Genomic DNA, 25,938 nt, shown 5'->3' on the forward strand with positions numbered 1-25,938 from the left:
ATGCATGTGTTTTAATATAGAATGTTGTGACTCAATAACTTAAGCAAAAGGTTTTCACACCTCTTTGCTTTAAATACATGTGAACAAAACGAATAATTATTCCATGTAAACATTTGACATTGGAGCAAGCCTGATTTGAGGCGACACTCTTTCATTAGGAGAAACCTGCATCGCTGTAATGATGGAGTGACTGTTTTGTCTAGAGGAGTAGGAGGTGGAGAGGTTGCACCTGGAAACACAGTTACCATGCATGGCACCCACAGATAACTATATTTGCACTATTCGCCAAACAAGGCTGTACCCTTCACTTAAATATGTGCGTCAGTGTTAGAGAATGGTCTGCTGAATTTACGACTTGACTTTTATGAAGTTGTCTGGAGACGGTGTCTTGTATTATACAGGAGATGTCTAACTCCTCTAATGGACAACTCCCATTTGGAAAAGATATTCCCCCATAATTTTATAAAGAATATAAATGTTGCTTCACCAAGTTATTTATTGTTTTAACAATTTCATCAGCAGCTTTGGGGGATTTGGTTTGTATACTGTTATTTTCATGTGTTGCCATCAGATACATTCATTCCTCTTTGGCTCCTGCATGAGACTCATGGTTCATTCTCTCCTCTTCAAATTGTGTTTGGCAGTCACCAGTGAGTCACATGTAGCCACGACTTAACTGAAGGGTTTTCCCTGCCTCTCAACTAAAGGCTGAACTGCAACCTCAGAGCGTTGGATATTTCGTGAGATTAGACTCCATGTTGCCGTCACGTTTAATCTGTGATGCACTTTCACAGCGGAGTTCATGGACATCTGGAAAAATATGGTAAAATAAACATCGCTCTTCTAAAAGATATTCCCATAATTTTGTGTTTCGGTGATGGTGGTGGAGAGAACTGTCTAACACCTCATTCCAAAAGTAACAATTACAAAGGTTACACATAAACAAATGAAATTACAGCTCCCACAGTGGTTTCCTTCCCATGCATTTCAGAAACATAAGCCGATTTGAGCTCAGTAAGAGGCCCTGGAGGAGGAGGAGAGAGCACTGGAACTTGAGATACAATGAAAAATACACAATACCTGACCTGTATGGGGCTGTATTTCAGTTTCTTTCTTTTTCTTTTGGTAAAAAACATCAATATTCTCCTTTGGCTAGCAGCTAAAAGATGTTTTGCTATGATGGCTCTTAGGTGTGATAGTGAGATCCAAATCAGATCTGACTGGCCGACTTTTGTTGTCTGCCTCTTGAAATCAGGTGCGTGGTCACTTGACCGGACTATACGTTTACAAAGATGGACTCACACATGCTCGCACCCGCATGCATAGACAAGGGAATGCGAAAGCAAGATCACACTTTGCTCACTCAGACCCACGGATGCAAATATAAGGATATACACACACACACACCTGTGAGCAGACTGTGCAGAAAGACAGGCACAACGACCATGCGCACACACACAGACAGATGGAAAGTCCCTACTGTTCGTTGCACCGTGGGTGGGTGGCCACAACTAGTGGCCTTTTGGCTTTGAGTCCGAGGTGGGCTGAGAGTTTGTGTTCCACTCCCTCGACTCGGAGACACAAAGCGAGGCTGTGTTTGAGAAAAGAGAGACGGCACGATAAGACGAGGAGGAGGGAGTGAATCAGGAAGGTCCACAAGAAATGTGGAGAAAGATGTTGAAACAGCGATTTCTGGAATTTGAGATGGACAAACAAAGAAGGGAAGAGGAGCCAGAGAGAGGGATAGATGAGACAAAGGGATGTGGAGAGATGGATAAAGACAGATGGCAAGAAGGGATAGAGGGAGAGAAACAGAGGGTGTCCATATGGAACTCTGCACTCTAACTTTTGACAGCTTGTGGGAGGAATGTCTTTGGGGGAGTCTATTTCTGATTGGTGTGTGTGTGTGTTTGAATAGGTGTGTGTTTTGACAGTCTTGTCACATTACATGGTTAATCATAGTATAGCAAAGACAAACTCCCTCTCTGTTTGATAGGGAGTGTTCCCCTCAGACACTCTATTTTAGGTTGATCTATTGTGTGTGTGTGTCTGTGTGCTCCCCATTACACCCATAGTTCGTCTGTAATGTGCCGTTACACCCTAGAGTGTGTAACGGCTGGAAGTCGGTGCTGCCAGCTGGTCTGGCCAGCAACTGCTGATCTGGATTCTGCTCCTAAATCCTTCTCTAACGGGATGACTCGCTTTGGGAGCTGTTCTTGGATCAGGAGTAAGGACAGTAAGCCAGAAGGGTTGAAAAAAGGTTGCAGACAAGAATCTGTGTGTTGGTGAAATAAGGCTGGTCTCAGTCCAGCATTTAAAGGTTTGTGCTGTGTTGATGTATCACTGTGAGCCTGGGTAAGAGGGATGAGCTCGGAATAACCAACAATTTTGCCTGTGTGTGTGTCTCTCAGACAGCTCACAGCTGTAGAGGGCAGAATGCCAGACCGAAAGTCAGCCCCTATTGTCACGGTAACGGTTGGCCTGCCGTCTGCTTAATCAGCATAATTTCCTCGCTGTCTCACTCGCTTTCTTTTTATTCCTGATCTCTCTCTCGCTCATTCTCTTTCATCCCGCTTCTGCACTCAGTCACTTTCTACTTTTAAGTCTCCTTTTTTATCCCTCTACATCACTCTCCTCCTCTTTAAATCCGTTTTAATGTCAGGGCTGAGTGTTTCTGGACGAGCTGCAGATAGAAAGTTTACACACACTTTTAAGCAAACATACAGTGACAGGAATTATGGGCGAGGGCCACACACACACACACACACACACACACACACACACACACACACACACACACACACACACGCACACACACACACACACACACACACTCCTACGGCTGTACCACCAGGTTGCTGCTACTGTTATTTCACACATCCTGGCTTTTATTAGAGTTTTCCTCTCACTGTGTTCCACTCATGTGCTTGTTAAAAGGTTTTATAGATGTAAACACGTGGCGTATAATACTCACACCATGCGGTAGGTTGTAAATATGCTGATTAAAAAAAACTTCTTTAATTCTCCTCCTCTAATTTATGTTTGTTGTTGTTTCTCTCTCACTCTCCCGGGCTGCACAACAACACAACGACTGCATTGTTTCTTATTTAGGCATTTTCATCACTAATTGGATACGTTTTTAATGAAATGCTACAGTTATCGCTCGGCCAACCAGAAAGCAATGATAAAACAATTACATTTAAATAAAAAAACATTAATTAAATCTGATAATACATACCACATCTAGAAGAAACCGTTCCTGTACATGCATGCACACAACATAAGGTATGTCCTGACAATACTTTATGTTCAGAGACAAGTGTTTAGTTGGATATTAAACAAACCTCTACGTAAAAAGGAAAAGTGTGTCTCAACGTGTCTGTGTACAAGTATGTGCATACCAGTACTGTATCCCCACTGTGGCGAGTTTGACTTTGTTTTCATATATAAGTGTGTACAGTTAAACTGAACATTCTTCTGTCATGACGGGTGCTTCCCTTTAAACAGCTGTTTATCAACCTGCTGTCACCACTCATTCAAGTTTGGAAAAAACACACTCACATGCTCGCACTCATGGTTTCTCCACAGGGCGCAGTTCTACCTGTGGGATTTTAAAACAGGTTCAGCAACATGTCAGAATAAAGCAAGCCCAGTTTAAACACTGTGGCAATGACAAACATGCTGCCTGACAGTAAAATGCTGAGTACCCAACCTGACTATCTGTTCATTTTGAGTTGTTCAGACAGTTTTATTTACATAGCAAAATGCAAGTATTTAAACATTTTGTTCAGGTGTCAGATTTTTTAACGAAGCTGACTAAAATTAAATAGAGGCTTCATTATATCCTAATATGAATTTTCACCTAAAGTCCTTTTCTTTTACTTTGTAATGCACCATCTGTACATGATTTTATACATTCCATACTCATTCCATTGCATATATAAACCACATCTGGCCTCGGGTCTGCTGGACCAGCTCCACCACTCAGGCACGACTGATCAGGAATGCACAGAGTCGACCGCACCCTTTCTCCCCCTTCAACCACTGGACGCAGCCCTCCTGGGCGTGTGCGTCGGAGTGTGTGTGAATAGCCTGCTCAGATTACCGGAGTTCATTTGTCTCGTAAGCAGCGGTGCCACTCCTTTCTTAAACTTTTGTTCTTTTCATGCCATGGTCTCACCTTGTTGCTGCCTTCCTCTTTCCTTTTTTTTCCTTTTTTCTTGGTCTGTACACATAAAGTTCATATATTCCAATTCACAGATGTGGCTCAGACACCCAGCTGTGCTTCCTCGCCCTTTGTTTTGACGATGGTGCATGTGTTCAGTGAGTGTGCAGACGTTGAGCCCAGTGTTTTCTGGCTTGGTGCACAAACTCATGCAGCCTGGCTTATAGCCATAGTTAATCCTGGAGTCAGCTGGTGCTTTTGGTCAGGGGTGACAGGTCATAGGTTACCTGCTTCACTTTTCTCTTTGTCTTAGTGGATAAACTTCATTCACTCATGACTCTCGGGTGCACACATAATCTACACATTCACACTTTAAGTTCATACACAGGAGGTGGGGTGTCTGACGACGGTGGCCCTCAGCTCATTCTTTTGTGTCACACACACACACACTGGAATAATAGATGTCAGAATAATGGAGCACGTGGCCAGAGGAATGAGGGGATTTGTCTTCTAGCCCCAGAGTGCATTGACTTGAGTCGACTCCAGGGGTTTGTACCAGCTTAGTTGTGTCTGAGAAGTCAAAAAAACCCTTGTGTGTGAGGGTGTGTGTCCTCGAAGGGGCTGTTCCAAAGAGGCAAAATGTAGGCCTTGGAAGTCTTAAATAGTACTGTCATTAAAATTTAAGATTGAAATCTCTGCACACACACACACACACACACACACACACACACACACAGTGTTGTTTATTGACTGTAGCCTTATAGATAAGAGTTACGTACAAACACACTGACCCACAGAGGAGGCACATTTTCCGCCTCATTTAATCTTTCAATGAAGACCCAAGGCTACACTGACCAGCACAGAACGCTTGCTCCTCAGAGGCATGTCAGTCAGGTGGCACCCCCTTGTGGTAGAAAAAAGAAGTTACAAATCAACAAGGCTGTAGAGAATCAGTGTTGTTAGACAGTGTTGAACATGAATGAACAGATTCTTAAATATGTAAGACAGTATACTTGCATATTATGTTCAAGCAAACCACGAAATGTTGAAGTTAAAGCAAACCACAAAAACTCAAATCAAGGACTGTCAGTCGTTCTTTCCACTGCCACCACCAGAGGGCTTTTGTTGGACACCAGCATGACCCTGCCCTTCTCCACCCACTCGAGGTCTGAAGCTGTTTGTCATCTAACCTGATAGAGGGACATTTTATACTGTGTGAGTCACTTTGTCCGCATCCTCCTCATCCATTGTCATATGGGTTAGTCACTCTTATTTTCTGTCCCCTGATGTTTGATCGCGGCCAAGTTACACAGAAGAGTGCGCTCTTTATTTGTATAGATGGTGTGTTCACGCCTCATTCATTGTACTGACACCCAGCAATCACCCCAACCCTCTAACCTCCCATCATGAGGTCAGTCTGTGGACCCTACCAGGGTCTGAGTAAATTCTGAGTGAGACACACACACGCACACATGTCATGATCACTGTACTACACAGACTCTGGCTCCAAATGTGCAAGATGTCAGCGTTCGTTTCATTTCTCGATAGTGGGAGGAACTTTATATACAGTCTACATACAGTCTATACAGCTGTATTCCTCACATACTGTTCCTTGTAACTGGTAGAGGCCCGTTTTACTCCTTCAGTGAAGATTCCAACACCTCCTGAAGGCACCTAATATAGAACTTACAGTAAACACACACACACAAACAAACACACACATGCGTGTCTATAGTTGTGAGGACACTCACTGACATGACGCATTCCCTAGCCACTTACCCAAACCATCACAACTAAATGCCTAACCCTAACCTATTTTGAACCCTAACCCTGAAACCAAATCTTAACCCTCAAAAAGCCAATTTAATTTGTGAGGACCAGCCAAAATGTCCTCACTACGTCAAAATGTCCTCACAATGATGGTATTGTACCAAAATTGTCCCTCATAACTATAGATAGACATGCCCACACACATACACACAGGGGTGCTGCATGCTTTCCTTGACTTACATTACTTCCCTGGAGGTGTACCCAGATTTAAACCATGATTGATACTCTGACCCTTTAACAGGCATTCTTACTGCTGCTCTTTAAACAGATTTATATCACATTCATCTGCTTGTGGCTGCAGTAAACCCAGTTTTTGTTTCTAAAAAACAGATGAGCTGACCCCTATCAGCAGGTTTGGTCCAGTTTGCCTGCAGATGCTACAGAAACAGACACATAAACACCAACTCTCATATGACCGTCTCGGTAAATGTGGGGTGGTGTGTAGTAATAAAAGCTTTCCTCTGCGGCGGAGCAGAACCCCTGTGTTTAACTGGCTCTGTGGATCCATTACCGCTGAGAGACACACACTGTGAGACTGTACTTACTGGGATCTGGAATTTGGTACAGACACTCAGCCAAGTCTTTTGTTGAAAAAAAAAAAAAAAAAAAAAAAAAGTAGCCTTTATGGATGCACTAAATTGTTTTTTTTGCGTCTGCTTGTGTGTCTGTGTGCTTTATTTGTGCTGCACTTTATCTGCTATATTTACCTTTAGTGTCTGGTGACTGTGTATTGATCCAACTCTATCTGATGTCTGATTGGGTTACCTGGCAACCAGGTCACTCGTCTCCTGTCTGTGTCACGCAACTCGTGATTGCATGCCAGTGTGTGTGTGCATGCAACAAGATGAGGAGAGAGCACAAGATCTTGTTAGTTGAGCAAGTTCTCCTTCATTTTAGGTAAAAGGACAGGTTTTGTTTTTGTCAAATGTGTTATCTGTACTGTGTCAGTCAGTATGTCAGGGTTGTCATTGCTTTTTGAGACGTGTCATATGGTCATAAATATCTGCCATTTAACTTGGAATTGTCTTTGTGATGCGTGACTCTGTGGATCCAGTTTTTCTTCAGAACCTTTAATTCCATCTGATTTGATGTAATTTAACTTAATTACCCAGTAGTTTAAGTCAAGTCCTTCATTGTCTGGTCTTATTTGTACTTTCCCTTCTGTCTCCTTTATTATCACATGTGAGAGAAGGAATATCCCAAACTGACATTTGTGAAATCAAACAGCAGTTTGTTTGGGCTCTGTATTTCACGTCCGTGCTGAAATTATGCTGGTGCAGATTAAGTTATTGTTTATGTTACTGTAACTTCAAGTGTTCTTCGGCTTTATATATACGTTTTGCATTTAATATCATCAGTATTGAAGAAAATGAAGAAAATGTTATATAAAGTGCATGTACCTTTTCAAAATGATTTAATTATTAAATTCAAAATAAAATAGAGAGAATTTAGAAACGTTCAACCCCTACTGGTTCCAGAATCTTGTTCACAAATGTCATTGTTACTTGAGAAAGTACAAAATCCATTTGACTAGCATCTAGATTACAGTTGACCATTGTCATTTCCTCCTCTATAAAACATTTCCTCCACGCCTGTGTGGTTCTTTCCGGAATAGACTTTCTTTCACAATCTTTTCCAAGTCCTTATCCCTATGATTTTTTTCCTTTAAGTGGCCCTAATATCCTGCTGTTGTAAAGTGGCCTTGGGTACCTTGTAAGTCGCTGTATAAATCAAAGTTGCTAATATTAATAACAACAGTAATAGTAATAATAATAATTTGAGTCTTTTATACATAATTAGACAAGAGATGAAAACTGAGCTTGCACTTTAAACCTGTCAAAGGCTGATATTGATATTCTCATTTGAGCCAAAAAGCTGCCACACTAAAGCTGTTAAAATCCACTCCACATATCCGGCTGAACATATTGACTGCTGTCACTTCTCTGTGCGAGCAGCTTTAAGGGAATGAAAAAAGGGGGATTTGGGAAATGGGAGTGAGGTGGGGGTCGTACCAGTATGCTGACTTCTTATGATGACCTTTGACTTTTCAGTTCCCCTTGAGGGTTACAGCACTAAAACGGCTGTTCTTGAAGAAAAGCATAAATCCAAAGACCCTGACTGTCCACTCTTTTTGACTTTATGCTGTTCCCCATGTTGTCGTTGGTTTGTTAATCATTGTTTCCCCTCATCACAGCCAGTTAACCTATTGCCCTTTTTTGTTTCAATCGACTTATTTTCATTTCCTTATTCTTTTGGTCCCTTTATGAATGAACTGATCCCTTCACCCCTTCACAGTAGAGTGCAAAGCTGGTTAATTACTAAGGGACTGTGGCCTTATGTGTGCAAGAGACAGTCTTAGTAAATATTTCTGTGTGTGTGCGCATGTGCGTGTGTCTTAGTTGTCCCCTTGTGTAAGCAGCAAGTGCTGAGATAGTAGATTTCCTCCCTAAAGGGAAAAAGAAAATGAGGCCGGGGACCTGACAGAATGATGGGGGTTTACAGTAAGTCTAGGTTTACACTCAACCAAGCCACAAATCTGGGATCAGCTTGCACCAGTGTGTAATGGATCCACAAAAAGCAACGCTCTACAAGGAGATGTTGCTTCAAATCAACATCGAAACTGAACCCACTTCCTTTATTTTCTGCATTCAGGCTAACTCAGAATTGTTTAAGTGGAAACAAGAGGATGAAAGCAATAGATTAGGATGAAGAGGTTGCTGTAAAACGTGTGCACAATACTCACATGCACACACACCTTGGTGGCCACACAGCCTCCGTGGTTACACTTGGGTGGGAAAACTCCACCTCCCTAACACACTTACAGAGCACCATAAAGACTTTGTTTTTGTCCCTGGGGGCCTCTGTTGCTTTTTAAATCTTACCTCAACTACATGTTGGGCAGTTAAGTGTGTGTTGTTGTATATTGTATTATACAGAAGAACGCACACTAATTGCATATTTTCCATAAACGTTTTGAAAACTAAAAACAACTTCAAGTGTGATCAAAGTTTGACAGATATGTCTGTGTTTGCTGTGTATATATTCTGAATGGTTCTGTGTTCCGCAACATTTTGAGATGCTCTAAATTAGTTGTTTAACCAGCTCCTTTCGGCCGAATGTCTGCTGCAGTCATGCTATGGGCATGTTCTTAACATGTATTTAAACTACAGCCTTGTGCTATAAACAGTCTTCAAATATAGTGGTTCTGAGCATGTTCTCTTTGGTCTATTCAGTCAGAGGGGCGCTGTCTCTTTGTCAGAAAAAAGAAGCACCTGATGGACTAGAAATGACAAAGATAACGAGGAAAGTAAACAAGTGCGGAAAGAAAGGTGTGAGGAAGGAAAGAAAGGGAGGGGGGGAGAGATGAATGGTTGCCATGCCGGCAAACGGATGGAGGGGAGGGGCAGAGATCAGGAATCACAGAAAAAAGAAGGAGGGAGGGAAGAAGGGACGAGCTGACTCGTATTTCAGCACCGTGGCTTCAAGGGTTGGGTGTAACCTTAACCCTGTACTCACAACAGACACACACACATTCAACTCCTGTAGTCACACTCTTAAGGACTGACTGTGTGCGGCATTCAGGGAATCCTCACCTTGCCTAATTTTTTGCGTCACACTGGGTGTGCGTTCAGCAGGTGTGTGTGAGCTGGCCCTCGTGATTCTTTATCGCGGGTGATTTGTTTATCACCTGTGCTAATCAGCTGATTGGTGAGACGGAACCAGACGGCCGTCAACAGCTGCAGTTTTTTTGTTCTTCATTCTCCAATAACGAGGACAAGTCAAGGTTGATAAACTCTCCTGGAAACCTTGACACATGGAGTCATCTTTTCCACAACACAAGAGAGGATTTGGAGCTGGAACTGTAGCGGGAGGATCTCACATGTGAGTGTGTTTATGCCAGCGTTTGGGAATAGATCCAGTGACGCTAGGATCTTCTCACCTCCGGGTCTGATCTGGTTTGGCGGTGACACCGTGCACTTCAGATGTGCGTTCCCTAACAACTGGATGCAACAGCTCTCAAGGGCACACATGATCATAAACAACAACCGCTGCAACTTGCTCTGATTGAAAAGTATCTTGATGTCATTTGGAAACTTCTCTCCACCCGTCATGCACCAGAGAGAAATGTTACAGCCAACAGTGAGCGTGCACATACAGGGGTGTGTGTGCGGCTGAGGGGCGGTGATTTTCCAGATTGCTGGATTGCCTAATTACTCCTTGGGGTTTGGGAATCACGCCCGGAGTCTTCAAACACAAAGGACGAGTAGAAAATGAAGGAGATGATTTAGTCTTGACTTCTGGCTTATGACAGAGATGAATTGAAGGAGAAAGAGATGGGAAGTTAAGACAGCCTGGGTCAGAGTCATGATGTGGGACGGTGCAAGCAGAGTGAAAGAAAACTGGCTCAACTGCTCCCTGTAACTATTGTAATGCTTAAAATTTGAAGCATTTTTGCGTGTGCAGATCTGGTTGATGGTGCATTCCGAAATGTTAGGCAACTTAAATTGAACAGATACCAACCAATCTAAGAATCTGCATCCGAGGATTATTTTCCCTCACTTTTAAAGACATTTTGATGGTGCATCCTCCCATCTTGGACTTGGCCTTATCTGAGTGAGGATGAGAGGAGACAGGAGGTCTGCGTCCTTCCATAAGGACAAGCCGGCGGGCCTTACCCGCGCTCTCAGCTGGCTCAGCGTGTCCACCCTCTCCCGCCAGAGCAGACGCATCTTCCACAGCCAGAACGAGCTCCACGCCGTCCACAACGGCCACGCATACTCGCACTCACACACTCACCTTCATGCTGCAGATGGAGACGAGGATGATGATGATGACGACAACTGGGTGTACCAGCCTCAACATAAAATAGGTGAGAGTGAACAGTGGCAGGAAAGGAAAAGAAATGAAAACTATTGATGCTTATTGAGTTTCTGTTAATGCTACAGAAATCTCTGTAGTACAGAGACCAACAAAACCACATGGTGTGTTTGGTTTGGCTGCATCACAACTTCACACAATGCTCTGAGTTCATTTGAATGGATTTTTGTTCTCGCGCTCAGTCAGGAAGCCAGTGAATGACTTTGTTTACATGCACAAGCAACACAAGAAGTGGGCCACAGTCTTTTTATGGCCCCTTGTTCTCCAGCTCCATGTTTCTGACACTTCCTGATTGCCGTAGGGAGCGTGTGGGAGGTGTACGCAGTCAGTGGGACTATTGGGGGGGAGGGGGGTCAAAGGGCACTTTGTGTGTGTGATAAATAAACAATCATGCGTCCGCTGGAAACGGTTGATGCCATGGCCATGGTGATGTCACAGGCTGGTGGCGATGCAAGTGCAAGATCTGGTGCCAGGGAGAGGGTGTGTTTGTGTGTGTGGATAGTTATCACTAACAGCAAGTGATCACTTTCATGAATCACTTACATTTCATGTTAATATTTGGATGCACTCCTGCTTAGAAATAGGTAAGAATGCTATTTATACTTCTCTTAGTACCTCATGGGTGTTGTGTTTCTAGACGAGGCTCATTACTTATTTATCAGTTAATTAGATGTATGTGCGTGACCATGCGTGTGTGCGTGCGTGTGTGTGTTGGGTCAGCGGTGTCAATAAGACACTCGTAAAAAAATGATTGTAACAGTAGCCCTAACCCTTGACTGAGAATGGAAAAAGACACAGATACCCTGACCCATACTGCTGCCATCTCTCGACTGCACTCAGATCAGGACTTTGGTTTGTCATCCATAATCTTCTTTATTATCCACTCTGTGTTCAAAACAACATCACACTACATTGGGTACTTGATATTTTGATATGTTTACACATTTGCATATGCACAGTTACGTAGCCTTACACTCTGTGACTGTCTAAACATGTCACTGTTGGGGGAATGTGGAGTCACCTGTTTTCGTCATGATTGATCAGATTAGTTTGCTCTCCGACACAAAACCAGCACAAGTTTAGAAGTGTTTCATTTTGTTTTTAGGCTGAACATCAAGCTATTTTTCTAACTTTGCCAGAAAGTGCGACAATGTTCTTACCCACTCCAAAGCTGCCAGTGTGTCAGATGGTCAAATAGCTTTGAAACCCCCACACGGTTGGACGACACTTTATTTTTTATTGTCACCTTGATGCCTACAATCCAGCCTTGTTTTGGTTTATCATGCAAATTTTTTTTTTCCTAAATGGGGAAAAATACACATCAACAACAATCTCAAGTCGGAACAACAACTTGGACAGTCAGAGAAAATGTTGGTGCACGAGTTACCAAGTAGATGATGTCATCAATTATAAACCAGTTATCATCTCTAAATAGTAGCTTTTAATGTTAACTTGTGATTGGACACGTTTGTCACTTGCAAACTGCACATCCATCTCTTACAAGCCTCACATCCCTGTGCCAAGTTTGTTCGTAATTAGTTTACTTGTCTTTACGTAATTTGCTAACAAACAAACCAACAAACAAACAAACCAAAAAGATAAAAATAACCTCTCACCAAATACAAAATCTTCTCTCTGAGGCTGCTGCTTATTTTATGAAAAACAAACATTTAATATTCATTATGCATTTTTTGTTCCCTTAACAAATCGTACAGTGGCCCTTAAATACACGTGGAGTAACCTAAGCATAAGTTGCCATTTTGTTGCCTCAGAAATGTGGAGCTTGTTGCTGTTGTCATTCATTGCATATCTCAATCCTACGGAGTCACTCTGTCACCTCTGAACCTGCCCCTTCCTAAAACAGCTCAGCCCTGCACATGGCTCGAATTGTTTGAGCTCCTGACATTTTTTTTCACAAAGTCAAAGAATAGAAGCCGCAGCCAAGCAAAGATGAAACGCTCTCCATTTCAGAACATCGTCATCATCACACCCAAGGCTTTAGTCGTTCACCTCATCACATCCACTTGTGTCTTTTCATTCCAGTTGTCACTTGTGCTTTGTAAATAGAACTTCATTTCAATTCATTGATTGACTTTAGTGGAGGAATTACTGGTGAAATTAGTGATAACACTTTGACATAAGGCTTGATACGTTTTATTCAAATAAGGTTGTGTTACTATTGCAGTGCAGTGTTTTAATCTACAGCTGTAGAATATCTATTGACTATCTGTAGAGAAAATGTTGTATCTAATCTATGTACCATACTTGATGTCATTCCTCTGTTTGGTCAGTCACACACATCTTGTCATGTCTATGTTTGCGCTGAACAAACATCCTCTCTCTGATACAGAAGAATAATTAGTAGTTCCCATCTGTCTCTGGTGAAGTTTATACGTTAAGCTCATGCCTTTTTAGCCTGCCTGCATGCTAGCTAGTTTATGAACATGGGGAAAAACAAGTTTAACGATAAGTAACTTGAGTGTTTAAAGCCAGTGCAGTTAAGTTCTTATGAAGCAGACTGCTCTGTGTGTCTTGGAAGTCTTTCAGTCTTGGGACAAAGGGGACCAAGGCTGATTGGTTTGATTTTCTCCATTGATTATTTGGTAGGAGTCAAGAAGCAGATCCAAATTGGTTGATTCCACTTTACGACAATTGATCACTTGTAAAATCTCCACTGAGAGCAGGCGGAGTGTTATATTGATTGGCTGATATGAGCTAACAACAAAGCCCGGAGATGGAGGAAATGAAGTAGATGAAAGAAGAAATGAATTTTAACAGCAACAACAGACTGATGCTCTGCTTACTCTGATGCCCCCCACACTCTCTCTCTCTGTCATGTGCACAGTCTATATCTTTTTATAGCTAATTCTAGACTAGAGACAGTGTCATAGACAGGTCAGTATAAAACTATTCCATCCCGAGCACACATGCACATACAGCTCTGTCCAAATGCACACCACGCAGAGGAAACGTTTCATAACAATACATCTCCAGATGAAAACCTGAAGTATTTATAACATCTGGATCTTGCTTCCACTTGCCTGCCAGGGCCCATTACAAGATACATGGGCAGCCACGCACTGTGCCTGTGTGCAAATATAGCTCCTAAAATAAGCGCCTGTGGCTCCAAAACCTGTAATTTGGCGACGTAGCCTCCAGCTCGACTGGTTGGGTGCTTGCCCCGGTTGCCAAGGTAATGGGTGTGCAAGTGAGTGTTTCCTGGTGTGGTTCTGTTTGACCTTGCCATTGGGACAGCTCTGAACCAATCATGTGTGAGAGAGTGCTTCAGTAGCTGAGTGGAAAACAGGCTCCTATTTGCTGTCCTGTGGAGGTTGAATAACAATATTCTCATCTGGGACTGAAATCTATAATATTATTGATTAATAGATTATTGATATATAGATTATTACTTGGTAAATTTTCTGAAGATTGTTAAATTTAGATATTTATATACTCAATTTACTCTTTTGTAAGACAAAAATGGCAAAGAAAATCATCTGTAATTAGATAATGTTTGACATTGTTGCTTGTAAAAATCAATAAGTAACAAAAAAAAGAAGAAGAAAACCTGTCAGATGTTCAATGTTTGTTATTTCCTGGAATTAGTCAAATAACTTGAGTAGTTATTTGTTGAAGCAGATAAAATTCTCATTTAGCTACAGAAAGAAAGAGATCTGGCAATGAGGCCAGAAGCCTGTAGGTGGCAACAGTTAAATAACGGTTAAAACACAGGTGATTGTACTACCAATGCTGTTTTATCTCAGCCTGTTATATCCATGTGAACCCACACCTTCCTTCTGTCTTGATTTCTTTATCTGATACACAAACAGGTAAAGACCTGATCAATCAACCCTATTGACCTTTGTGGCTTCTGTGTCTCAATCAATCAGTAAGTGGCAGCTCTGGAAGGCCATGTCAAGTAAAAAAAGATCCAAGAGTCGCAAGTGGTGCAGTCGGGACACCAGCCAGACTGTGGAGACCGTCTCTGTCTTTAGAGAGAATGAGTCTAGATCACTGTTTGAATGGCAGCTGGGAATCTGGTCTTTACATGATTATTGCACTGTTTCTTAGACGATGTTTAAATGCTCTTTATGCTACAGCACGTCAGACATGTGCTGAACTCTGGACCTGAAATTTTCCAGAAAGGCTGTATGTGAGAATGCAAAATGTCCCTAACCCTTGCTGTGGACATTTTCCAGAACATTTTCTGCCATTGAAAAAAAAATGCTGTCAAATTTTACGTGAGCCCATGTGCGGATACAGCAAGAAAACTGAGAAAAAGATTACAAATATCTCAGGGAGATTCAAGAGTTTTTTGTGAAAAGGGCTGACGCCGGTGTCTTACGTGCTTTAAACAAAAACATTTCATTTCCACTGCGATGTGTTCGTTATGTCCCGTCTCCTGCATTTTTCTGTGAGCGCGTCTGACTTGGACAATCTCCTGCTGTGTTCTCCATGTGAAGGACAAGTTCTGGACAATGTCCAGACGCAGTTTGTCTTTAACATATGAAGAAGTTCATGTCTGAAAATGGCTTAAGCGAAAGGAACTCATTGACTCAGATTTGTTTAGATCTTTGCTGTTGGCAGAAACGGCTTCACTATGTTTACACGTTGATGGAAGATTGACGGATTTAGTAGAATTCTGTACGACAGGATGTTTTTTTTTTTTTTACGTAGACGTCTTTTTTTTATATGATTTTCATTCGCACATTTAGGGCAACAGCATATTGACCTAAATATTAACCATATACCTTGGCACACCAGGTTTGTGGCAGGCCAGAACCAGAATTGGGTCTCGCATTATAAAACACTGTTAATGTGCCTTTTATGAATGTAGACTGTGCGAAAGGTTCTTTTAGGACGAATTTGTCCGTGCGAGATACTTAGCGAAATTTGAGAGGATTCAGATGAGACTGAACTCTTGTGTAACAGTGTTGGTGGACACATTTCGACACAGACATTCCTCACACACACAAACAGACTCATCATTGCGTAGTGCATGTGTAAATCCAGATTAGTAGATGATAATTCGCTGCAGGGGGGGATAGATGTGGTGTATAAACCAGTGTGGCCTCATTAAAAGACAGACATGGAAATCTGGTGATGTGGCCCACAGCCCAGGTTGTGTCTAAACACACACACACACACACACACACACACACACTTACTGTACATAGAAATGCTCACAGGAAAGGAAATCGTATATAATGTCCTACTTTATGGATTGAAACTGTTTCTAAACACCTTTCTCTCTCTTTCTGTCTCTTATGTGACAACAATGCTGATCTTCAGGTAAGGCAAATCTTTTCTTTTTCTCTGACCCACCTAACCCATTTTTATGCCTCTCATAGTTGATCCCAGATCAGACCTATACTGCATGCTGAAAACCCTCCAAAGCGTGCCACACACTGCAGTTCAGTTTGAACTAAATCGCATTATGTCTTTATTTCCCTCTAAAAACGTAATCTCTGACCTGCATCACCCACCTCTGTATCAAACTGTGTATCCTATTACCCTGATATAATCCACAAAGACTCAATGATGAAAAGCGTGGAGGTAGGAAAAGCATGTGATTATATTTGCGGACTTGATTCCAGGTTGTGATGGGATAGAGGTCCGCGGCTTATGTTGATAGGATGCACTGATGTTGTCCCAACATGAGTCGCAGGTTATTTCACAGGTGAGATGTTATAATCTGCCTCAGCACGTACGCAGGAGCTATGATGTTCTCATGTCAAAGGAAATGAGCTTTTTCATTTAAGCATTATTCCAATTTTGTTTCATCTCTTGTATGTTTGGTCACTATTTTCAGAGTCAGTGAGTCTTAGTCAGTAACTACATTTTATAAAATGTTGTGAAATGATGCATTCTTCACCTGTGAAAGGCAAACTGAAAAAATGCCCAGACTCAATTTTCCAGATATTTTCTGGTTAATGTCTGAAAATGTAACTGTTGTTGTTACTGAAGTATGCATGTTTGCTACAGCAAGCTTACTTCCTATCTGTGTGTGTTGTTTAGTTTTATCTTGCCCTGACGTAGAGCTCACTGTAACAATGTGTTCAGTGTTGTCCAGCGCCAAATACCATAGGGGACATGCAGTCCTCCTGACTCACATTTAAGATATTGTCTTTGTGATGTTCATGCTTTGGCCCTTATGATAGTGTTTTATCTGCAGACAAAGACTGTATTTTTGAAGAATAAAAACAGTGGCCAGCTGGAAATTCTCTGAATACAGTCTTTATGTCCCGCAGTTACAGTTAGACACTGTCATTTAACCAGAGGAGCGCTGCCACGTCTTACGGTGCAGAAAAAATACATCATACAGCACAGCTTGAACAATAGAAGGGGAATTACATAACAGACTCATTTTAGAATACAGAGGCAAGACTCATTAATGTAACAAATATTATGATAAATATAAATGATTAATAGATAAATAAGAACACAAATTAAAGAATGAATATAGATATTTGAAGACTATTTCAGTGTGTTTCAATAAAAGAAAGCAATAACTCCATGGACGGGGATTTTTAAAGATTTTGACGTGAAATATGTAGAGCAGTGGTCACCAGCCTCTTTGGCTTGTGACTCCTTAAAGCAAAGGATCATCTGCTTGCAACCTTCATTATTGCGTCTATTGTTTGCAACCACCTCTTCCAAAGCGTTTCTGCCATACCTCTAATTAATTTGGATATATCTTTACTACTAAGTTGTTTTCTGTCAATACTTCCTAAGTTCATTAGCTTTTGCTGACCTCATTATCATAATATCATCTCGTAATTTGTCCTGCCAACAGTCTTAATCTGGTTGATTCAAAACAGGGGAGAAAATCCACCTCTCCCACTTTGTGAGAGCAGTGATTAGGCTGACATCACACTCAGTGCTCAGGATTTTACGATGAAGGTAAAAGTATAAAAGCCATTTTGGGAGCAGCAGAAGCCAATTAAGGTGAAAGTTTGATGGAGTCAGACTTTATTGTCTGGTTAGGTGGGTGCACCCAGGGATTTGTGTGCGTTTTTTAATTGCTGATTATTTCCAGGGTTGTGTTTTTGTGGCATTCTCATTTTATCCTCTCACCCCTGCAGAGGGGGTACACACACACACACACACACACACACACACACACACACACACACACACACACACACACACACACACACACACACACAAACACACACAAACACACACACAAACCAATCAGCCCGTAATTGGCGACATCTGGTTAAGGTCATAACTTACAAGCAGTTGTGGGGTAGGATTAACACACATACGTACATAAACATACACACACTTTTTACAAACATTTCATATCCAGGTGTAAGCTTTATATTGATTCCGACACCTCACAACTGCCTGGACTTCAGTGCATGTGACATATTTTTAACCCATTGCAATTCTTACTGCATTCACCGAATTACAAATGTTATTTTGACTCGATAGTGTGTCCATAGTGTTTCTGTCCATGTGACTCTTCTGGTTGTTTGGAGCGGCCAGCCTGGAGGGTTTGGGATCCGCTAAGTTTTGTAGCTGTTTCTGATAACAAACTGTTGAATTGTGGGGGATTAAAGCGATTATATTTGATCAGCGCACAATAGGCCGGCCTCAAGCCGGGCCCCCTGCCTCATTCTGAACTGCTGACTGCCCAGATTCTCTACAATCACAATCATCCACAAGGCTCACGCTCTTCTGGGTGTGTTTGTGCAATTTTGTTTTGATTTTTGCCTGTCCCTAAGAAGTGCAAAGGTCTTATTTAAATTGATTTATGTACTAAATATGTTTTAATGTATATGTATGTGGGAGACCAGTAAAGGGGCTTGAGAGTGACAGCAGATTTAAGAGTTTTAGTTTGATAGAGGGCTTCTGGCTCTCCACCTCTTAACACTGATGGGGCGGAGAGATGGGTGGGGGTTTAGCATTGTAGAGAGATATTGAGAGATGCAGGGCGAGAGAGAGAGGGGAAGCAGATTGGAGGGGGGTCGCAAGGCAGTTTCCTGCGGTGTAGAAGTTGGCTACCTGCCACTCGTGGCATGTGCGTGTGTGTGTGGACGTGTGTACGAGGGAAGACTGCGAGGGAGGGAGATGGCGAGAGAGGCAGCGGGAGAGAGGAGTGTATGTGTCAGGATGTGTGTGTCCATGTGTGAACGCTTTGACCGAGCGGCATAGAGAGGGAGGGAGTGGGGGAGAGGGAAGGAGGGGAAGAAAGAGAGGAAACGGCAAGAAAGAAGATACCTGTGTTTGTTTCTTGTGGATAAATGGAAAAATAAGTGAAGAGACATGTTCTGTCTGAAAGGTAAGTGTTTATGTGAGTGAGTGTGTGTGTGCGTGCGTGCATACTGGTGTGTGTGACTTTTCCCCCCAGACTTTGTGAGACAAAGAAAAGTTGAACTCCATCTCCTCTTTGTGCTGAAAGTAATCTCTGTTACAGTGGCTACCTCTAATATCCGTCCTCATGTGTTTTCCTTTAGTGAAGGAAAATCCTCCTTTTTTCCTTCTTTAATCATTTCTTCTTTTGTTCCTTCTTTCTGTCTCTGACTCATATATGTTCACTGACTCTTATCCCTTTTCTCTCTTTACTTTGAAATCACTCGTGCTCTATGGCTTTGGGGGAAACATCAAGAGATTATTTCCCTCAAATGCTTTTGAGAGCTTTGAATTAGCTTTATCAAACTGGAGAGTGTATTTGCAGGGACGAGTGATGTGTGTTGGTGTGTCAGTGTGTGCCATGTCCGCAGGAACAGCTGGCGAAGCAGCAGTTGCTGGACTGCCTTCCTGCAGAGTGGGGCCATGTGTCGGCTATTACTCGACTGACCAGTTAAAAGTGAGATAACGGGAAAACCGGTTTCTCTTTTACTGGCAGCTGCATTTTTGCCTGGTCTGATACTTTTGGTCAATGCTGTGCTATGTTGTGTCTGCATCGGACTCAAGCTGCCTCTTTGTTTTAAACACTGACGTCACTCCACCCTCAACTTTAGATGAAGAATGGAAACAAATCTGACCAGAATAACACACCAACATCACTTTTATGCTCATTAATGCAATGATGAAAAAACATTATTTGCTATCTTCACATATCTTGGATCACACTTATAAACCACATGGTTCTTTGCACAGAAATCAAATCCAAGGAATAACCAAAGATCTGGAAAAACTGGATTTCGAGTTGAAAACTTTTTGTGAAATCTCCAGGTTACAACTGCAGTGAAATGAAGAAAGAGACGTTGCCTTGCTGCAACTTAATAAATCATCCAAATTGCTTTTATCTCAGAAATGAGGAAATCATTATCACCAGGACCCCAAAGCATTATCTCTTTCTGTCGCTTGCAGATTTGTCTTTAAGAAATGAGGCTATATAAACTTAACACTGCAACTATTTCTGGCTATATTCCAGTTTGCCAGCTGTATGCAGTCTTTTAGGTTGTCAGTTACACAGTTTCCGTACTGTGACTCTGCTCGGACTTGGAATATGGAGGGAAACAGATGTTGGAATTGTGTTGGAAAGGAAATTCAGAGTTGTTAGATTAAGTCATTTACCATTCCAATACACGATCGGCAGGTTCTGTCCTCTCTATGTCTTTTCGCTTGTGAATGCTTGATGTTGACAAGTGTAAAAAAGTTGCCATACTCTGATTTGGTCAACATTTTGACTCTTTTCCACATCAGCTTCAAGAGACACAGCAAACTGACCCAAATACTGTGCATTACATTAAAAACTGTGATCCCACCAGTAGATTACTCCATATTGGTTGCCAGTAAAAGTAACTGCTTATGTTATGATTCAACCCCCCTTCAGTTGTGGGTGCCAAAACTCTTAAGGCAGATCTGACACATTTTCAGTCCGTGTTCCTTCACATCCAGCCGTGGCCAGAGCTGGATTCTCATCTGTTTTCACCACCCCCACGCACCCAACCCAGAGTAAAGCCTTGCATTTTAATATAAGCCTTTATAGCGAGTCAGCCAGATCACTTGGTGCAGCTTTTGGTATGTTACATAAGTTATTTCTGCACTTGAGCCCCTTTCCCTCCCAGACAGCAGACATAGGAAGGGAATGAGTGTAGGGATTAGTTGGAGTGGTTTGTTGTCAAATTGGAGGTTTCCTGCAGTGTGAGCGGCACATAAATGCAACATTTTCTGTCCATGTCAAGTGACTGGAAGCCCTGTCAGACTCCAACACTGCTGAGAATTCATTTGACCATGTTGTTAGGTCAGTTAAGGACAACTCGGGCCATGTCCAGTCTGTAAAAACATGTCTTTGGTTGAGTGGAACCAATGTTCCCACTCTGATTGCAGTTCACTCGGATCTGTGAGCATTATAGTGGCTTCAGATGCTTTGGTTGTAGTGGAAGCGCAGATGTGTCAATCCAGCCAGTTGCTCCGATGAAGAAGTTCAATTTAAATAAGTTTAGCCTATTTATGTCAGGGTGTATTCTAAGGCATATTCAACGATTTAATGTTATTCTTCATTTGTTTGTGATGGAAAAACTGTGTGGTCTTTCCTTTAGTTCATGACAAAATGAAAAGAGTTGAGCTGAGACAAATAAGCTGCTTTTAGACATTTTCATGAAAATGTCCAGATAATTGATTAATTGACATTCACTGATTCCACATTCTCTATTGTGAGAATTTATTTTATTTAATATTTTAAAATTTTCACAATTGTATGACACTTTGTATTACTCATTATTAATTGGTTTATTAAGGAGCAATCTAAACGTAATTGAGAATTTAAAATGTTTTGCTGCAGCCCTGGAACACAGTGAGGTAGCATTTTATCAAAATGGAAATATGTCTTCAAGTCAGTTTAATTCCTCTTGAAACCTTAAACATTTGCAAGATACTATGAAATGCACATTGTGCATTTCTTCATGCCCATGAGCATGTAACCCAGGCAAAAGCCAGGACACAGTGTCCCTAATTCCAGCCTGATGTGATGACAGGTATTATGTATATGTGATACAAACATGTCTGGATCTTGTTTTAAAGGATCTATATCTCTTCGTTATTTGAAAGACTGTGTGTGTGTGTGTGTGTGTGTGTGTGTGTGTGTGTGTGTGTGTGTGTGTGTGTGTGTGTCACAAACTCTTGGAAAGGCGGCAGGAGCTCAGGGTGTTTTTTTTCTCTTGGGCAGCCGTGTTACGGGGCAGTGACCCATATAGCCTTATGTCTAAACCTATATTTAACTTTAACTCCGTCATGGCATTTCACTTTGGATTCTTACCGCCCAAACCTAGACATCAGATCACACAGGACTTTGGATAGTGGAGCACAGCCATGAACAAAAATGGATGCGTGGTTATTATAACAGTTTTAAATCAAAATAATGTATTTCTATTATTAAAGCAGCCAAATGTAATTAGTAACCTTAATAACTTTCTTGAAAGTAAATTGTCCACAACCTGCAGTTTACATGTGTAGAATATATTTGCAAACAACGTTGTCATGATTTTACATGATAGGTGGTGAACATTTATCATGTTGGAGCACGTAAGTCAAATTACAAATCAAAGATTCATGTACATTTCAGAGCTAAATATCAGAGTTGTCTTCACCTTATTTTCTGCAGCCTGTTCAAGTCCTCCCTTGTTAACCTATTTAAACTTGTAAGATAACGGTCCTTCGATAAGCTGTGCACCTGTGCTGTGCTCTGGTGAGACCGTGACCTCTTGACCTGAGGCTGACCCAGTACCTGCCCTCTGGCCTTGTGGGTAGCGGTGTTGATGGATGTTCTCACACTGGTTGTGGCAGGCCGCTTATCTCCAGAGGAGCGACAAGGACAGAAGAATGGTGGTGAAATGTAGACAGCAGAATCTGTGTTTCCAGTTTGGAGTATAGCTGGTTTATAAAACCACTTTAACTGCTGCATCATACATCAACCTATATATAAAGATGGACGACATATCTTCACTTCCTCCCACTATCCAGAAATGAAAATTAGACTTTGAGAGGGAACCCTGGCTGACCTCTGTAAACTTGTCAGACTCTTCCAGGAGACAAGGAGATTTCTGCTCTTGATAGGTAAACAATAGGTGGTGAGCTTCTAGTCGCCTATGAGCGGACCCTGTCGGACTCCAGTGAACCTGTTGTCCTCTGAGAAGAGCTTCGAAAACAGTGGCTAATTTGGAAAGTGTAGAAAAATGCCTAAATGTAAGAAAGGGGTTTACCTGTTGTATTATTAGAAGACAAAGTTTCTTAGTAAGACAGTTTCAAGCCTTAATGTTTCCAGGGACAAAGCTGGAAAAGTTTTGTTGTGTGAAGACAATGGCTGACTCCCTGTGGATGAGTGGATGACTTCCCGAGACAGAGGACTAACTCAGCATGCAGGTGCTCCTCACACTCCATTCAGACCTACACATAACTATGGTTACCATTGTCCCTCTCCCAAATCCTTCCGCTTCAGCTTCCCCCCCTTCTCACAAGCCCAGACACACTCACACACCCATACACAGTGGACTGTGAGAGTATATTCACGCATGACTGACACCACCACAAACACGTACCTGCCAATAATGTTTGTTTGTATGTGTGTGTGTCACTGTAAAAACACCCCCTGTTGTGATGTTATGCTGCTATTATGCGTTTAGCTCTACGTGACGTTTATTTCTGTGTGAACTGGATGTCCCACTGTGTCTCTGCATTTATGGACAAAGGGGCAACAACAGTGTTAAGTGCAATTGAGGCCACAATCAGAATCTTTTGGCTATGTGTGTCTGCGCAGTGTTTAAAGTTTGTGTGTGTACAGTGGTTTGTTCTGTGTGTGGGTGTGTGTGGTGTGCAGTGGTTTTATGTTCTGTGTGTGGGTGTGTGTGCTGCGCAGTGGTTTTGGTTTTGTAATCAGATTGTGTGTTGGCTGAGTTGCCGGGCTGTGGAAATGATAACCATCAGTATTGGCTTGTTTTTTGGCTATCTGCTCAGGCTTAAAAAGCTGCAATAGATTATGATCATACTTGGATTTGAGTTCACATATAGAGTGCTGTAGTGTGACTGCATGGTGCGGTTGTTAGCCACCACCAGATGGAGACATTTCCTTTTAGTATTTATAGGTACTTTATTGTACCTATTAAATTTTAATTGTGTTTTATAGCCTCTTTTTATTGAATTGAATGTATCAATTTCCATCTGAAGGCTGAACTTTATGTACCTTGAGTCTTGTCCTGTTTTCCCCTCTACTTGTCTCGCAGTCTATACCATTAAACTCATTCTACCTCACATCCAAGCTGATTTAAGTATCACATTCGCTTGTGCTCACCTGGCAGGTTTTTACCACTCGTGACTCTCATGATGTTTGCTAATCTGTGTGTATCGCTTTATATGCCTCTTATCTTTTTATCTGGTGTCCACTGTGCTTACATCTGTCTGTGTTGACTGTCAGGTATTACCTCTGGGCCCATCTGTGCCCTGCTCTTTGCTCCTCTGCAGCTTTAACTCCCAATTAAATTCATCAAAGCTGTGTCAAAATGTATCTCTGCTGCTTTGCCCGCTTCAAAGCATTATGGTCCATATGTTTCTGCACTCTACAACACCAATCAGGCCGAGTATAAACCCGAGGCGGTAGTTTGATATTTGGTCCACATGCACATGCTTTCTTAGCACTTCAGTTTGCGTCATCTGAGTTAACCAGCTGACAAAAACACGCCAAGTCGTCTTGAACTTCCACACATCTGAGCACTGGTGGTGATGTAGTTAATTATCTGCAACCTGGTGTCCATCTGTGTTTTGCGTGCGTGTGTGTGTCTGTCACAATGAGAGGCAAGAGGCTGGAGGCTGGATAATCTGGGTTTACAGATTAGAGCAGCAGCGTTGAGGAGCAGGGGAGAGAGGGAGGAGGAGTTGGGGGGGAGGCCATGTGGACGCCACTGGACAATTTCACTGCTCTGTCTTTCCTGAGGGAGGAAGATGAAGAAGGATGCTCTGAGATGCTGCCATGTTGACCGATTTTTCTCACCTCTATTTTACCAAACAAGGCCCTCACCATCTAAGTGCTTGAATTCTTTTAAAGGCAGGATGGTTTCTTGACTTTTTTGGGGATCTTATTTTGAACAATTTGTGGTGGTTTCTACTGGGTCATTTCAAAGGACAAAAACAAGCTTTGACCACAGGTATTTCCAATAAGGCACTGCCCTTTTTTTAAACCGTATTCTTGAATTTTCTTGTGGTCACTCTTGGGTCCTGTTTTTACAAGCTGCCAGGGTGTCCACCATAGAGCCAACAGACAGCCATGCAGAATATGTTATATGCAAGATAATAGCCTTATGCTGCAATAGTTCTTTGGAATATTTGTTCTGGAGTTAAATCTTGTAATCTAACACTGTGCATAGCCTCCTTTTGTCAGGCAAATTAATGCAAGTCAATAGGATCCCCTGAGAGTGGGAGAGGAAAGACAAAAACAGGAGGAGGAGATTGAGGAGGGACGGAGGGGGATTCGGTCCCCCGTGGGTTGCAAACCCCTGTCCTATCTTCCTGCAGAGAGGGGGAAGCCTATTGAGGGTTTGGGAGCAAGGGGGAGGTCTTCTACACACAGACCCTTCACAGACACCCCACCACCTCAAGTGGAGGGTCCAGAGAGAGAGGGTGAGGGCTGTTCAAGAAAGAGGAGGAGTTGGATCCTGGATAGAGCAGGCGAGGGTGGGTGTAGGGGGTGAGGGCTAAGGTCTTAGGCGGTGATGATCACATACGTGCAATGCCTCTCCTCGGGGCCGGTGGTCAGCTGCTGGCACAGTGCCTGCTATGTGGACCCCTCCAGCGAGAAGAGAACTCTGTGCTCCTTTAAGCCCACCAACAAGATGGGCAACAGCCTCCAGCCAGAGGCCTTCCCCGGCCCCAGGCCTGCCAGGATGGAGGGTTGTCTACGCAAACGTCTGCTGTCGGTGTCAAAGGTCTACCAGAAGCCGGACTCTCTGTGGACACCCAAACCTATGCTTGGACCCAACACCAAAGGCTCACCTGGGAAAACACAAACCTACCAGGATGGAAAAGGTACAGACTAGAGAGTAGAACATGTTCTCTGCTGTTGGGTTTGTTTGCTCAGAGTTTTGATGTTCATACAAATTAAGTTTTGTGCAGCTTTAGAG

General features: G+C 42.4%; 1 protein-coding gene across 12 annotated transcripts in view; it reads left to right on the top strand.

The window, feature by feature from the left end:
- The window catches only part of nhsl1b (NHS-like 1b), a 93,215-nt gene that overhangs the window by 27,333 nt on the left and 39,944 nt on the right, over positions 1 to 25,938 (top strand). For 2 of the 12 annotated variants that reach the window (XM_069514467.1, XM_069514470.1), the window contains exon 1: positions 9,537 to 10,865. The exons of 6 other annotated variants lie outside the window; for them this stretch is intronic. In XM_069514467.1, the coding sequence (XP_069370568.1) occupies positions 10,616 to 10,865 (250 nt within the window). In that variant the 5' untranslated portion in view covers positions 9,537 to 10,615. Of the gene's footprint in view, positions 1 to 9,536; positions 10,866 to 11,327; positions 11,458 to 18,838; positions 19,164 to 24,722; positions 25,844 to 25,938 lie in introns of those variants that run through there. 4 more of the 12 variants (XM_069514476.1, XM_069514477.1, XM_069514478.1 and 1 more) reach the window with 4 other exon arrangements.

The sequence above is a fragment of the Paralichthys olivaceus genome, chromosome 19 (assembly GCF_024713975.1).
Source record: "Paralichthys olivaceus isolate ysfri-2021 chromosome 19, ASM2471397v2, whole genome shotgun sequence".
Taxonomy (NCBI): domain Eukaryota; kingdom Metazoa; phylum Chordata; class Actinopteri; order Pleuronectiformes; family Paralichthyidae; genus Paralichthys; species Paralichthys olivaceus.